Source organism: Lampris incognitus, chromosome 16 (assembly GCF_029633865.1).
Source record: "Lampris incognitus isolate fLamInc1 chromosome 16, fLamInc1.hap2, whole genome shotgun sequence".
NCBI lineage: Eukaryota > Metazoa > Chordata > Actinopteri > Lampriformes > Lampridae > Lampris > Lampris incognitus.
This window is the reverse complement of record NC_079226.1, coordinates 37816843-37831209: the sequence shown is the minus strand read 5'-3', so window position 1 is coordinate 37831209 and position 14367 is coordinate 37816843. Positions and strand designations below refer to the sequence as shown.

The following is a 14367-nucleotide window of genomic DNA, read 5'->3' as shown; positions in this document are numbered from 1 at the left end:
TACCGTGGGTTCGTATGGTGGAAGTGAATAACAAAACTGAATTCATCAGTTTGAAATGCAGACCATAGTATCTTCCCAGAGAATTCACTTCAACTGTATTAGTTGGTGTTTACATGCCACCACAAGCTAATGCTAACACAGCCATTAGCGAACTTTCGCAATACATTTCCCATGGTGGAAACTCCAACCCTGACACGTCAGTCATCGTGTTAGGTGGTTTCAACCATACGAATCTTTCCCTCGAATGACAGATATTCCAGGTGAATTGACATCCAATTTCTGGAAAAGCAAGGAGATATCAGAGAGAAGTAGACAGAAAGGCTTGCAATATGCATTTGAAAGCTACATCCGTGATATAATTTGTCAGCGTGTGAATGAAGAGGAAATAAAAATCGAGGCTGTAGCCTACAGGTCCCAATATAAGACCCAGGCACCCCACGTCTTAACTATTCACGTTAAGGACAAGGAGATAAATGAACAACAATACTCGTGTACAGCAGGGTATTTTAAGTTGTATTTTAAGCTGACATTTAGTTATGAGTCCATATAGCCCACTAGCTAGCTTTCACATCTAGCTAACATTAGGCTATGTTTTAGCTAGCCAGGCTAGCCAGCAGGATCAGGGGAGCTCACATGCACTTTCCCGTTTGTTTAAAGTGCACCAGGATATTGCTCACACATCGTGGGCTTGATCCATACACTGGATCTCATAAAGGCAAGAACAGAAGAGTCAGCTAAGTCCTGCACAAGTTTGCCACAACAATGGCACAAACCAAGAGGTGGTAAAATAAAGGCTGTGCCCGTATCATCGGTGGTGGTCGCAAAGGCTAGACAGGATCGAAAGCGGAGACCAGTTGACTGTCACTACACCGGGAGCAGGTAAGTTAACTGGATTGTCACTGACTACCTGGAATGACCTGTCATATTCCCCCCAAAATGACATACTTTACATATTCAGCAGTAGTCCATATTGATATTAATAATGTTTTCATATTATTTCCCAAGGACCCCCTCAATAACGGACGAGGACTTGGCACCACTGAGACAGCAGACGGGAGCACCCATCAGCTACTTGGCGAACAGACCGCCTATCGATATAACTATGGGGGAAAACAAGTACCCCCTTGGAAGTGGTTTGAGCCAACAGGTAAATGAAAAAGGATTTGACTCAGTCAACATAAGTATTTATTTTGTATCCAAAAGTCACTTGTTACATAGGCAATAGTGTACAAGTAATTTCAAGTAGGTTAGTATCATACAATATTACATAGGACTAATATGACTAAAGACACATGAAAAAGGATTTAATGGACATGTACCTGTATTATAGGACAGTAATACACCTTGTAGACAGAAAGGTACGAGAGGAGGGGACCCTTAGCCACCAGGGCGCCTCCTGATCACTGGTCTTTGATGATGTGTGGTTGGAAGTTGGACAGCATGCTAACCACGTACCATATCTGATTTATGTTGGAAAGTCGGGACATTGGTATTCTACCAGAAACAATCTTAAACTTTTTAATTTTGGCAATTGCCCTTTCCACATGAACTCTGTGTTTGGCGATTTTTTTGGTCATCTCAACATCTGCATGTGGCATCTGACGGCGCTGCCGACGTCCGACCACAAACATAATCAAGGACTCATCTCACCCAGGCAACCACCTTCTCACTCTGCTGCCCTCTGGGGGGCGCTATAGGTCTTTCAAGACCCGTACTTCCAGACTTTTGAAAAGTTTCACCCCAAGAGTCATTAAAGAACTGAACTCTGTTAAAAAAAACTCCATGGTTGCAATAACATCCTGAAACTGTGCAATAACACCTGTACATCTGGCATGTGCAGTGAATATGCTGACTGGGGTTAGTGCAATACACAGACTATTTATCTAGTGTAATAGATATTACACTTTAGACACATAGGCATACATTATCTATATGTTGATTGTGCTGCATATGTGTGTCTATTTGTATTTTGACTATTTGTGTGTGTGTGTATAATATATATCGTGCACACACACACACACATATATATATATATATATATATACACACATATACTACACACACACACACACACACACACACACACATATATATATTTATTCATTTATTTTGTACCACTGGGGGAGTTGCACTTAATTTTGTAGTACAGCTGTGCAATGACAAATAAAGGCATTCATTCATTCATTCATTCAAAATCTGACACTGGGCAGGTGCTGAGTGACCATACTGCAGTTCGTCAGTGTGCTGTCTATTTTTACAGTAATCTGTTTAAATGTGAGCATAGAGAGCAGCAGTCAGTGTCTCAGAGTTTTTATACCGATCTCCCTCAGGTTGAACAGCAGAGTAATGTAGAGTTGGAAGCAGCTCTCTCCTCTGATGAACTCTATGCTGCTCTGCAGAGCACGCAGAGTGGGAAAGCTCCGGGAGTTGATGGTCTACCTGTTGGTTTTTACAAATCTTTCTGGTCGGTAGTTGAAGGGGATCTGCTGGCAGTGCTAAATTATAGTCTCACCAGAGGGCATCTGCCATTAAGCTGCAGAAGGGTGGTTCTCACCTTACTGCCTAAGAAAGGTGACCTACAGTCCATTAAAAACTGGAGGCCTGTGCCTCTGCTTTGCACAGATTATAAGGTCCTGTCAAGTGTTAGCAACCAGGCTGAGGGAAGTGATGGAACAAGTGATTCATTCTGACCAGACCTACTGTGTACCTGGCAGGTTGATTTCAGAAAACATCATTCTGATTCGAGACTTTTTAGAGATCTGTAAACTGTTTGGCCTCCAAGCTGGCATCCTATCAATTGATCAAGAACAAACTTTTGATCGTGTTGAGCATGAATATTTATAGCTCACATCGAGTGCCTTTGGTTTTGGTCCTGGTTCATTAACAAAATTAAGGTTCTGTATTGTGACATTCACAGTGGGCTGAAACTTAATGGTGGTTTGAGTGCTCCTTTTCAAATCCAAAGGGGAATTAGACAAGGCTGTGCCCTCTCAGGCATGTTGTATTCCCTAGCATTTGAGTCTCTGTTACATAAACGTAGATCTGAACTTCAGGGGTATAACTATCACAGGTTGTAGTGCACCCTTAAAACTGTCAGCCTGTGCAGATAATTTAGTAGTTCTGGTGAACAGTCAGCAGGAAATTGACATGTTGGTGAGGGACATCATCCTGCTTGGCTTAAATAAAAACTGTAGTTTATAATTATTTAAGTTCAAGACGTTACAGGATGTAATGAAACTGCCATTAACTGACACTACTGTTTTTTTTTTGACGAACAGAACGCTGGGACACTCCCAACACCTGTTCTACCAGCTAGAGTCTATGACACCTCTTCATATCACTGACTAGAGAAACAGTGTATGACTCTATAATAAGCCTGTTGGTCTCTGTCTTCCAGCACATGGACATTATCATCATCCAACATGGCCTCCTCAGCTTGTCGGTATTACTGCTCTGGAGTACAGGTAATGTACAGTATCATCACCTCTCTGTAGCAGAGATGGACACATCATCTAAAGAATAAGTCTTACTTTTAAAAAGGGGTGATTTCATTGTTAATCTTATTTGCTTGTTCCTATTCTTTTTCATTTAAACATTCTATTGTTTGCTGTTGTGTTACGTTCATTGTCACACATGTGAAGAACCCACAGAGTCAAAGTTGTATGTGCGAATGTGTTTTGTCAATAAATCTGATTTTATCTCACTGAAAAATAGTTTTGTAATGATTTTAAACCACAATTGTACCTTGAAACAAATTTTCCATGTGTAACATTTTCAATACAGGTTTTACTGATGGAGGAATTAGAACACTAAAAGTCAATGGTGGAAATGGTTTTAAGCAAACGTCTTTGTGAATTGGAATAACTGTCTTGACTAACCTTTACTGCACATATAAACAGGTTTTATGGATGGGAGTGATGTCATCCAGACCTCTGTACTGTGGAGAAACAAGGGTGAATCTGCCACAATGAACTGCAGTCATACCAAGGGTGCTTTGTACAACCAAATGGACTGGTACAGACAGCTTCCAGGGGAAGGACTGAAACAAATAGTCCTTACAACTGCAAGTGGTAAACCTGCGTATGAAAATGACTTCAGTCAGGAGAAATTCCCCACCACCAAGCCAGACGCTCACAGTGGAAGTGTGACGGTGAAGGAGTTGGAACCAGAGGATAAAGGCTTGTATTTCTGTGCTGTCAGCCAACACAGTGATGCAGACGTCCTCCATAGCTGAACAAAAACCCTCATATACTGTAGCATCTAACTGCTGCCAACTGCATGGCAGTATTCTCTCATCCACTGTAGGGGGCGTCTTCCTCTAATTCTCCCATCTACAGTTTGATTCACTCTGTGGACTTTGATCCATGTGTGTACAGGATCACACCACATCACAGACCTGTTGGACCCTCCCTCCCTCCACCTGTTGTACCAAATATAAAGCCACTGTGATAACTCCTCACATCACTGTGACCAACCTAACAGTCACATATGAGGCTCTGGTTTCCTTTGTGTTGTGGTGTTTACTTCTAAAGAACTAGCACACACAGCTGCTGAGACAAAGAATGAAGGAAATGCAACACACATTTCACCACCTAAAAGACTTTACTCTTACTATTTCACATCCCTACCAACAGAACTGTCTAGACATTTTTTTAGGATTTGGTTCTTCAATATTATCTGTGATCATCATAGCTGGACAATATGGCTGCCAACTAGGTTAGATCACATGTCACATGTTACTCTACAGGTAACAATTTCTGAGAACATTAAATATCATTATTACATGGCTTTGTTGAATACTGGATTCTGATTGGTCAGTTACAGCATTCTGTGGTTTGTTATTTCAAAGACCGTTGCTATGGATACACTTCTAACGGACAAATGGACTATTTTTAGCGGAAGCAAGAAATATACTTTTTAAATCAAATTACAGGATAATTAATACTGTGCTGCCATTCATGTAGTATTTTAATCCACATATACGTGTCTGTTGGTTACCAGCCAGGTTATGTGGATACCAGACAAATTAAACATTATATGTAACACAAGAAAGACTTTAAATACTATCTACCATTACCACCATTAGCTTTATAAGACCATGTCACATTCAGAAAACACAGGACTCTTCATTACAGTCCACTTGACAATACTCTACGAGAGGTACGGCAAGTTTTCAGCAAATGTACCGTTTGTTGTTTAAGTGAGGGGATTTTTGGTTGTCTTACAAAATGAAACGTGGACCTCAAATCTTTGTTGTTGTGTAATCCGCCATTAAATTCTATCACTATGATGCTGTTCCATGACGTAGCCTAAGCCTAACGACAATAACATCCATTCCTGTACTGTATATGTCAACTCAGCAGCCCGAGTTGGAGGGGTAGCTGAGGTGTATATGGGGGGTAGGAAGGTGGTTTGATGACGTCACTCTCTAAGATAGTCACGTGTTCAACATTCACATAAATGTGTTGGAGAGAAAAATGGGTTTGCTAAAATGATGCGTAGCCTCACCAGAGCAAAGCTGCACAAGTCTAAAGACCATGTACTGTGTGTTGCGGAGTAATAATAATAATAATATGAACTTGGATTATGCCTCGTAGTCAACCACTCAGAACAAACAGCATGATCATCGTCTTTCTCAGCATCACGGCATATGCTTTGGTGTCAGGTAACATCTGTTCATTTATTTAGGTTTTCAAGCCGTTTCATCACCACTTAAACTTCACTTCTTCAGATTAATAGGTATCAACCACCTTTAGAGATACTTACAGTCAGGCTGATAAAGTTTTCCTGACATTCAAATAAAATGTGCTGTTTTACAATTAAATGAGCCAAGATGGCTTGTAATGCCATGTAAACGTTATGCTGTGAAATGTCTCTTCAGTGCCACTATATTCTTCTATTAGGAGAGCTGCGAGGGTAAAGCATGTGACCGTAACGTGCTGAACATGGATCACATACACAACCTGTTGATTTCTGCTCCACAGGTTCCTCTCTGAGGGACCAAGTTCACCAGACTCCAGCTGACATGGTCCTGGACAACAACACAGCACAAACACCCACCATCACCTGTCGACACACTATTGATGGCTACAATCGAATTCTTTGGTACAAACAACTGAAGAATGGAACGATGCAATTCCTGGGATACATGAATGTGAACACCGAAAGGGCCGAACCTGGACTCTCTGTTAAACTGGAAGGGAGTGCAAATAAAGACCAAAACTGTTCACTAATAATTGAAGACATCAGGCTGGACAGCAGTGGGGTTTATTTCTGTGCTGCTAGTCTACACAGTGCTCTGCAACACTGTTCTGCAATACAAAAACCTGCTCCGTACATTCTCACATCTCTGGATTGTAGCAAACGATGCCTCACACCTGCATTAAGATGTTATCACCAATAATCCTCTTCCTTCTCATTCACTGCCAACACACAACTGGTAGATAGATTAAGATGGCAGGTTTCCTTTCTGCATCACAGCAACACTTCCTGTTTATAGTCACCAACCACAGCATCATTATATCTCTCATAGGACCACATTAGGCTTCATCACTGTTGTTTGAGAGGTAAACCATTCTCATATCTGAATACAAAAACAAGCTGTCATTCACCCAGTTCTGCTGGTACTTCTGTCTTATAGCAACAACACATTTCATGCCAAAGTGCAACACATAGAAACATGAAAAGTAGGGAAAAATGACAAGGACTCCAGCACAACATGTTTGCATGCAGCTCCTCATCATGACTTTTCTTTGGGAAGTTATTGGACATTTGTCAACCATTGCTTGTTTGCACCAATGCATCTAGATTCAGAATCCACATACAGGATTCTTAATGGTGGTCTGGTTAACAACACTTCTATGGCATGACAAGAGCAGAGAAAAGCTTTCAGCAAGTTTCTGGTTTGGTTTTATAAGAGTCCTACAATTTTGTTTTGGTTTTTTCATCATCATCATCATCAGGTCGAGTATCCTCAGATGGCTCTGACCCTCTCACGCCACCCGTCTCTATCCTGCAGAGCAGCTGGAAGATCCTCAGATGGACATCCTCTGTAGTTGACAAGTCGATTGATGTAATTTCTTGCAGGCCTTCCCACACATGTCTTTCCACGTGTGAGTGACCAAAGCAGAGGGTCGCTTTCAAGTTCTTCCTTGTTGCTCCAGCAATGACCAGCAAATCTACTCCTTTGTTCTCGGATAGTGTTTGAGATGGCAGGTATAAGGTGATGCAGTGGTTAGTGCTGTCGCCTCACAGCAAGAAGGTCCTAGGTTCGAACCCCGGGGTTGTCCAACCTTGGGAGGTCATCCCAGGTCCTTTCTGTGTGGAGTTTGCATGCTGCCCCCGTGTATGCGTGGGTTTTCTCCGGGTGCTCCGGTTTCCCCCACCATCAAAAAGACATGCATGTTAGGGTTAATACTCCTGTCTGTGCCCCTGACCGAGGCATGGCAAAATGAAATGGAGTTGGCCCCCAAGCACGGCACAGCAGCTGCCCACTTCTCCTGGCTACACAGCTAGGATGGGTTAAATGCAGAGGAAGAATTTCCCCAAGGGGCAAAATAAGTAGTAAAATACTACTACTACTACTACCACTACTGCTAAACTGCTACTACTTCAATAACCAGCACAGTATATGTAATGATATGTGCCCACTGGGCCAGTAGGTGGCAGTATTGGTATATCTAGTTTGGTTGAAGTTCATGCGCAGAACGTTCTGGGATCAGAACACGTGACAGCCATGTCCCATGTGCTACATAGATATGTCTCTAGAAGGCGCTCACTTATTTTTGAAACCCACAAAGCAGCACTGTACAGTCACATAACCTACAAACGGATTGGAAGATGAAGCAGAAATGTCCAGCTACGAAAGGAAGGTTCAGTTTATTATACATCTGCATGTGTAAGGTTATTCAGAGCCGGCCCAGGGCATAAGCCAACTAAGCACTCACTTATATTTGTGTGTGTGATCTATCATATCAGTAGTAATCACCAGAAAACAAAAGCTAAATATTGTGATATCATGTGTTTTTGTTTATCCTCGATGGATTCAGCTGTGAGTGAGGTCTTCCACACTGTTTGATCCACATTCGACATTTTTCCTCTTGTGTTTTAGGCTTAGGAAAAGCCCAAAATACGACCCCACCCTCCAAACTTTTAGGACATCTGCTGTCTGATTTGCAGGTACCGTAAGCGCATCGCTTCTGCATTTCCTTGATAGCTTGCCAGGCCTCCCCTGCTTAGTAACGGTTACTAACGTAGCATTGGACAGTGGCTGTTCTAGGGCGGGGCTTAACGAAGGGTCAATTGGCCAGCTACAAACTGGGGAGAAAAAGGGGGAAAAGTGGCTGAAAAAAAAGAAAAAGAAAAAAGAATTACACTTCCTACACAAAGAAAAGAACTGGGCATACAAAAACGGAAACAGGGATCAGTACAGAGCAGCCAAGTGTAAGTTGCGAGGTGCAATAAGAAAAGCAAAGTCCAGCTACGCAACAAAACTCGAACAACAATTCTCTTCCAGTAACTCCAGAAAAATATGGAAAAAACTTAAGGAAATGGCAGATTATAAAAAACGCCCCTGCTCCCCTCCAGATAATGACAATAACATCCCAAATAAATTAAATTAAATACGTTTTATGCAAAGTTTGAACAACTTATTCCACCAGCCATCCCCCCTACTCCTACTTCAATGGCAACCTTCTGCATCCAGGAGGATGAGGTGACAGCAACATTCAAAAAGCTGAACATTAGGAAAGCAGCAGGGCCAGATGGCATCAGTCCTGCTTTGTTGAGCCACTGTGCAGCACAATTGGCCCCAATATTTTTCACCATATTTAACACCTCTCTAAGTCAATGTACAGTCCCACAGTGCTTCAAACTCTCTACCGTCATTCCTGTGCCAAAGTCCTCCAAGATCACCTGCCTCAATGACTTCAGACCGGTTGCCCTAACATCTGTGCCGATGGAAGCATTTGAGCGCATCATTTTGTCACACTTGAAATCTTGCACCTCCCCAATGATGGACCCATATCAACTCGTCTATCAAGCCAACCGGTCTGTTGAGGATGCAGTTAGCATAGCCCTGCACCATGCCCTGCAACACCTGGAATCACCAAACACCTACACACGCATCCTGTTCATAGACTTTAGTTCCGCCTTCAACTCCACCAACCCACTCAAACTCTTTACATACTCTTGGATATGAACATTGACCCCGCCATATGCCACTGGATTCAGGGCTTCCTGTAGAACAGGCCACAGAGGGTGAAGGTTAATAACCTAACCTCACACCCTCTTACCCTCAGTACAGGTGCTCCTCAGGGCTCTGTTCTGTCCCCCTGGCTATGCTCACTTTACACCACCCACCTCACATCCACGGATAGCGCTGTGAAAATAATAAAATACACAGACAACAGAACCATTGTAGGCCTCATCTCCATTTATCAAAGGGTATGCTAAAGGCGTGTAAAAAAGTCTCCAACATGAAGGAGCTTCAGAATGATGTTATAAAAGAATGTGGGTGTATTTTTAAAGACTTTTCCTCAAACAAGCGTAAGTAAAATTACACACCTTTTTCATGGAATTGCATAAAGTCAAACTGTCCTTCAACCTCCTCCAACTTCACGTACTTCTGCTGTTGGCTGTTCTTCACCTGGACCAGGATTTTTACTGGGACGTGCAAGAAAGAAAGGGGAAAAAAGAAAAAAATACAAATACAAAAAATAAAAAGAGGCCAACTACAGACACGTGTAACGCGTGTGCGTGATAGTTGCGGTCACGTTGACTTTGAACCGCCATGAAAGAAACATACAGCGCGACCCTTCAGCTCCAGCAAAACCAAGATTTGTACAGCAAAAACACAGCTTTGCTTTTCCACAGTCATGCGCTTGATGGCAACTGTTGTTACATCGTCACTGATACAGCTGGAGACGGTTTTACTAGCTAATGGCTAGCTAGTGTAAACTACTAATAAGACACGTTAGCCCCTAGCTAACGGGTCTGACCCTTTAGCCGAGCGGTTAGTGATGTCGCCTTGTGGTGCAATACACTCCGTCTCGAATCCCGCACCGGGCAAGAAAATAACCGGCTACACTAGCTACCATACAGTGCTAGCTAGCTAATCACCTGTACACATTTGTTGTACAGTTCTGAAAACAAACATCTTTGTAAAGCAAATATTATCCTTAGTTGTTTTATTGTACACGCCATCGTTTTATAATTGTTTCAGTAAGTTTAACGTAATTGCGCTTACCCTGTACAACTGCATGGAGGAGGAGAATGGAGCCGACTTGTCTCCTCGTCTCCGACCGAACAGGTGAAATACGTGGGAGCTGAATTACATCTCTGCGGAGTTGGAATAACAGCGGATAACGCTGATGTGATCAACTCTGCCACATAAACACCCAACACCTTTTAAATCACCACGTGTTACATTAACACTTGACCGCTGAGGAAAAAGCAACCGCAGTCAGCTTTCACTTCTCAAAGGGATTCCTACCGTCTGAGATTACACAGTGCAGGTACACAACTCGCCACTAGGGGTCTTTTTTTACGCCGTTATAGCAAATGCTATGAAAGCTGAATAAATATTATAGACATAAAAATTAAAAAAAAATATGGAACGCTTCACGAATTTGCGTGTCATCCTTGCGCAGGGGCCATGCTAATCTTCTCTGTATCGTTCCAATTTTAGTATGTGTATTGCCGGAGCAACACGTCTATGGGATGGGTCTGGGCGCTATATAAAGCACGCTAAATCCAAAGGAATCCCCGTGAGGTTGTCAATCTTTTCAATATGTACAAAATACAACACAGTCAACACAAGACCTCGCAAATGGGATGTGGATTGGTTTTGAAATGTTTATAATGATTTTAAACGTATTTGTTTTAACACTTTTTCTGTGCGAGAAAACCGTGAAGAATTCTGGGAGTTATTGCGTCAGTCAGCCAGGATTGGTGTAGCGGTGAGGAGACACGGCGATGGATAAACCCGCTCCCACGAGGAACAGCAGGCAGACCATGTAGAATCTCACACCACAGAAATGACAGAGGACTGCAAGCATTAATAACAACAATAATAATAATAATAAATTACACGTACATAGCGCTTTTCTAACACTCGAAGTCGCTTTAAAAAATGATGGCGACCCAAAGAGGGATAGCGTCCACTGCCGAGGGAAAACAAAATAAAAACATCCAGCTGGAGTTGAGGGACGGAGCCAGATGTGCGAGCTAGCGTGCAGAGCCAGGAGGCCAGAGGTCACGTAAAGCTAACGTTAGCCGAGTGCTAGTTAGCCAGTTAGCTAGTTAGGCGGCTAGCACGGAGGGCCGAGAAAACGGAGAGAGAGGGGAAAGACAAGATGGTGGGAGAAGCGGAAACCACACACGACGCCGGCAGTACTCTCCGATTTAAACATCAAATAGACACACAGAAAGCGAGGAAGATTAAAAAAAAAACACACACAACAGCAAATCCAGCCGACAACAGACGTGCAGCGGCACAGTGTGTCTGCTCAGGCCGCCATCTTGGGCGGATGATGCATGAGCATTAGTCGACGTATCCCCGGTCCGTCATAAATCGTTGCGATCGCAATCTGACTACCGTGGGTTCGTTTGGTGGAAGTGAATAACCAAGACGTTTCTAACGGTAATAAGTGTAAACTATTAATAAGATACTGACCCTTTAGTCGAGCGGTTAGTGATGTCGCCTTGTGGCGCAGTAAACCTCGCATTGAATCCCGCACCGGGCAAGAAATATAACCGGTTACATAAGCAATGTGCAGTGTAACTTGAATAGATAAGTAGACACGCTAGCCGCTGGCTACCGTGTCAGACCCTTTCGCCGAGCGGTTAGCGATGTCTCCTGCGGTGCGAGCGATATGGGTTCGCGTCTCGGCCGCGGCAGGTTCTGTGGTTGCGTGGCCCCCTCGAATTCGCTACAGTAGCAACAACAGTCATATAGTTGCCAAATACAAACCCCAATTCCAATGAAATTGGGACGTTGTGTAAATAAAAACAGAATACAATAATTTGCAAATCTTTTTCGACCTATATTCACTTGAATACACTACAAATACAAGATATTTAATGTTCAAACTGATCAACTTTATTGGGGTTTTTTTTTGTAAATATTCACTTATTATTAACTTGATGTCTACAACACATCCCAAAAAAGCTGGGACAGGGGCATGTTCACCACTGTGTTACATCACCTTTCTTTTTAACAACACTCAATAAGCCTTTGGGAACTGAGGACACTAATTGTTGAAGCTTCGTAGGTGGAATTCTTCCCCATTCTTGCTTGATGTGCGACTTCAGTTGCTCAACAGCCCGGGGTCTCCGTTGTCGTATTTCGTGCTTCATAATGCGCCACACATGTTCAATGGGAGACAGGTCTGGACTGCAGGCAGGCCAGTCCAGTACCCGCACACTTTTACTACGAAGCCCCGCTGTTGTAACACGTGCAGAATGTGGCTTGGCATTGTCTTGCTGAAATAAGCAGGGACGTCCCTGAAAAAGGCGTCGCTTGGATGGCAGCACATGTTGCTCCAAAACCTGTATGTACCTTCCAGCAGTAATGGTGCCTTCACAGATGTGCAAGCTACCCATGATGCCATGGGCACTAACACCCCCCCATACCGTCACACATGCTGGCTTTTGCGGCCTGTTATTTCACAGACCGTTGCTATGGATACAGGTCTAACAGACTAATGGACTATTTTAGCGGAAGCAAGAAAATACTTTAAATCAATAAAGTCACGTTTAATTCAACATGTTGGTCAAATGATTTATGTCTTTAGTAAGTAGCTGTGTAATAGCAGGATAATGTATAGGGAGCAGGTCATTATTGTGAAATAATGTCACAATAATGACCTGCTGGCTGTACATTATGCCTTACATATATGTGAAATGGCAGGTCAGTGACTGCAGGGACTGTTGGGCCAAGTGTACTTCACAACTGATTTTAAGTGTCAGAAGTTTCACTGAGGAATAAAGGTTATTCCACACTTCACCCTGTTTTTCAGTTTTTAGTTAGTGTGAAATGCCAATTAAAAACTTTTGTCCGTCTGAAAACTGCTAAACTCATTAGCAACTGGTGGTGCATGCTTTCATAACCACCCATGAGGTGGTTTTAGTTCACAACAGACATGTGACGTAAAAACACTTACAGACACACCCACAACTTCAATTCTAGTCTGTTGTGATACACAGCACCACAAATCATATGTGTAAACCATCTATAGAGTGAAGGGTCCTCAACTAGACACAGCCATGATCCATGATGTTTTCCTAACCGTCTCTTTTTCATTGCTTTCTATTAAAGGTAAGATGCAGCCTGCCATATGGGCTGAATAAGGACTTTTATTTATTTATTTGTTTGTCCATTTGTTTGTTTATCTATTTATTCATATATAATTTCATGCACATTGCAGATTGTATAGATTCTGACACTGATGACAAAACCTGCCATCAGGTCTGGCAGCGGGTAGTGATCCACCAGTCACCCAGACCACGGTGTTGTGGAGAAATGTGAGCCAGTCTGCCACAATCGACTGCAACCACACAAAGGGAGCAAGCTATAATCAGATGTACTGGTACCAACACGTCCCCGGTGAAGGGATGAAGCTAATCGTGTTCACATCAACCAGCAGAGCCGACCACGACTTTGGAGACAACAGCCAAGAGAAATACTCTGCCACCAAGACTGCAGCTGAGAGGGGGACTTTTACTGTGAAGCACTTGGAGGCGGTGGACAGCGCCTTGTATTTCTGTGCCATCTATGAGCACAGTGGTACAGATGAACTGCAGGGCTTCATCAAAACCTGACGTCACATAGACCTCGACGCACCTCTCCGTTTGAGGACTGCAGGGAGAGCGCTCGGTCTGCTGCTCTTTCTTACTATTGTTCCTTATTGGTCCTTCTTTATTTGTGCGCAGGGTTTGAATCAACACACACCAATAAGTCACCAACATTATATAACCGTAAGCATGGTAACTTGTGTTTTGTTTTGTGCTTCTATTCATTTATAAACGTTATGATATTTGCATGTGGGCGTAAATGATAAAAACACCTGCATCCATTTTAAAGGTGTCCAGTCGTGTTTTCATGCTGCTGTGAAGCAACGATAAGAAAATAGGTACTGTACTGTATATGTCAACTCAGCAGCCCGAGTTGGAGGGGTAGCTGAGGTGTATATGGGGGGTAGGAAGGTGGTTTGATGACGTCACTCTCTAAGATAGTCACGTGTTCAACATTCACATAAATGTGTTGGAGAGAAAAATGGGTTTGCTAAAATGATGCGTAGCCTCACCAGAGCAAAGCTGCACAAGTCTAAAGACCATGTACTGTGTGTTGCGGAGTAATAATAATAA

The 14367-nt window shown here is 42.9% G+C and overlaps 1 protein-coding gene and 1 non-coding gene across 2 annotated transcripts; one reads left to right on the top strand and one right to left on the bottom strand.

Moving 5' to 3' along the window:
* Positions 1 to 5586: 5586 nt before the first annotated feature.
* Positions 5587 to 13821, top strand: LOC130126086 (uncharacterized). The gene is made up of 4 exons (XM_056295450.1): positions 5587 to 5665; positions 5985 to 6132; positions 13239 to 13318; positions 13469 to 13821. Exons 1-4 carry the CDS (start codon positions 5587 to 5589, stop codon positions 13819 to 13821), a joined length of 660 nt encoding a protein of 219 aa, XP_056151425.1.
* LOC130126907 (U6 spliceosomal RNA) lies at positions 10605 to 10710 on the bottom strand. The gene has a single exon (XR_008811757.1). It is a non-coding gene; the product is annotated as a U6 spliceosomal RNA (small nuclear RNA).
* Positions 13822 to 14367: the final 546 nt, after the last annotated feature.

Bases quoted from the DNA above. Each gene is read 5' to 3' on its own strand.
- LOC130126086 (XM_056295450.1), top strand. From the start codon at position 5,587: ATGCCTCGTAGTCAACCACTCAGAACAAACAGCATGATCATCGTCTTT. The intron at 5,666-5,984 runs GTAACATCTGTT...TCTGCTCCACAG, and splicing joins GGCATATGCTTTGGTGTCAG to GTTCCTCTCTGAGGGACCAA. The intron at 6,133-13,238 runs GCAATTCCTGGG...AACCATCTATAG, and splicing joins CAACTGAAGAATGGAACGAT to AGTGAAGGGTCCTCAACTAG.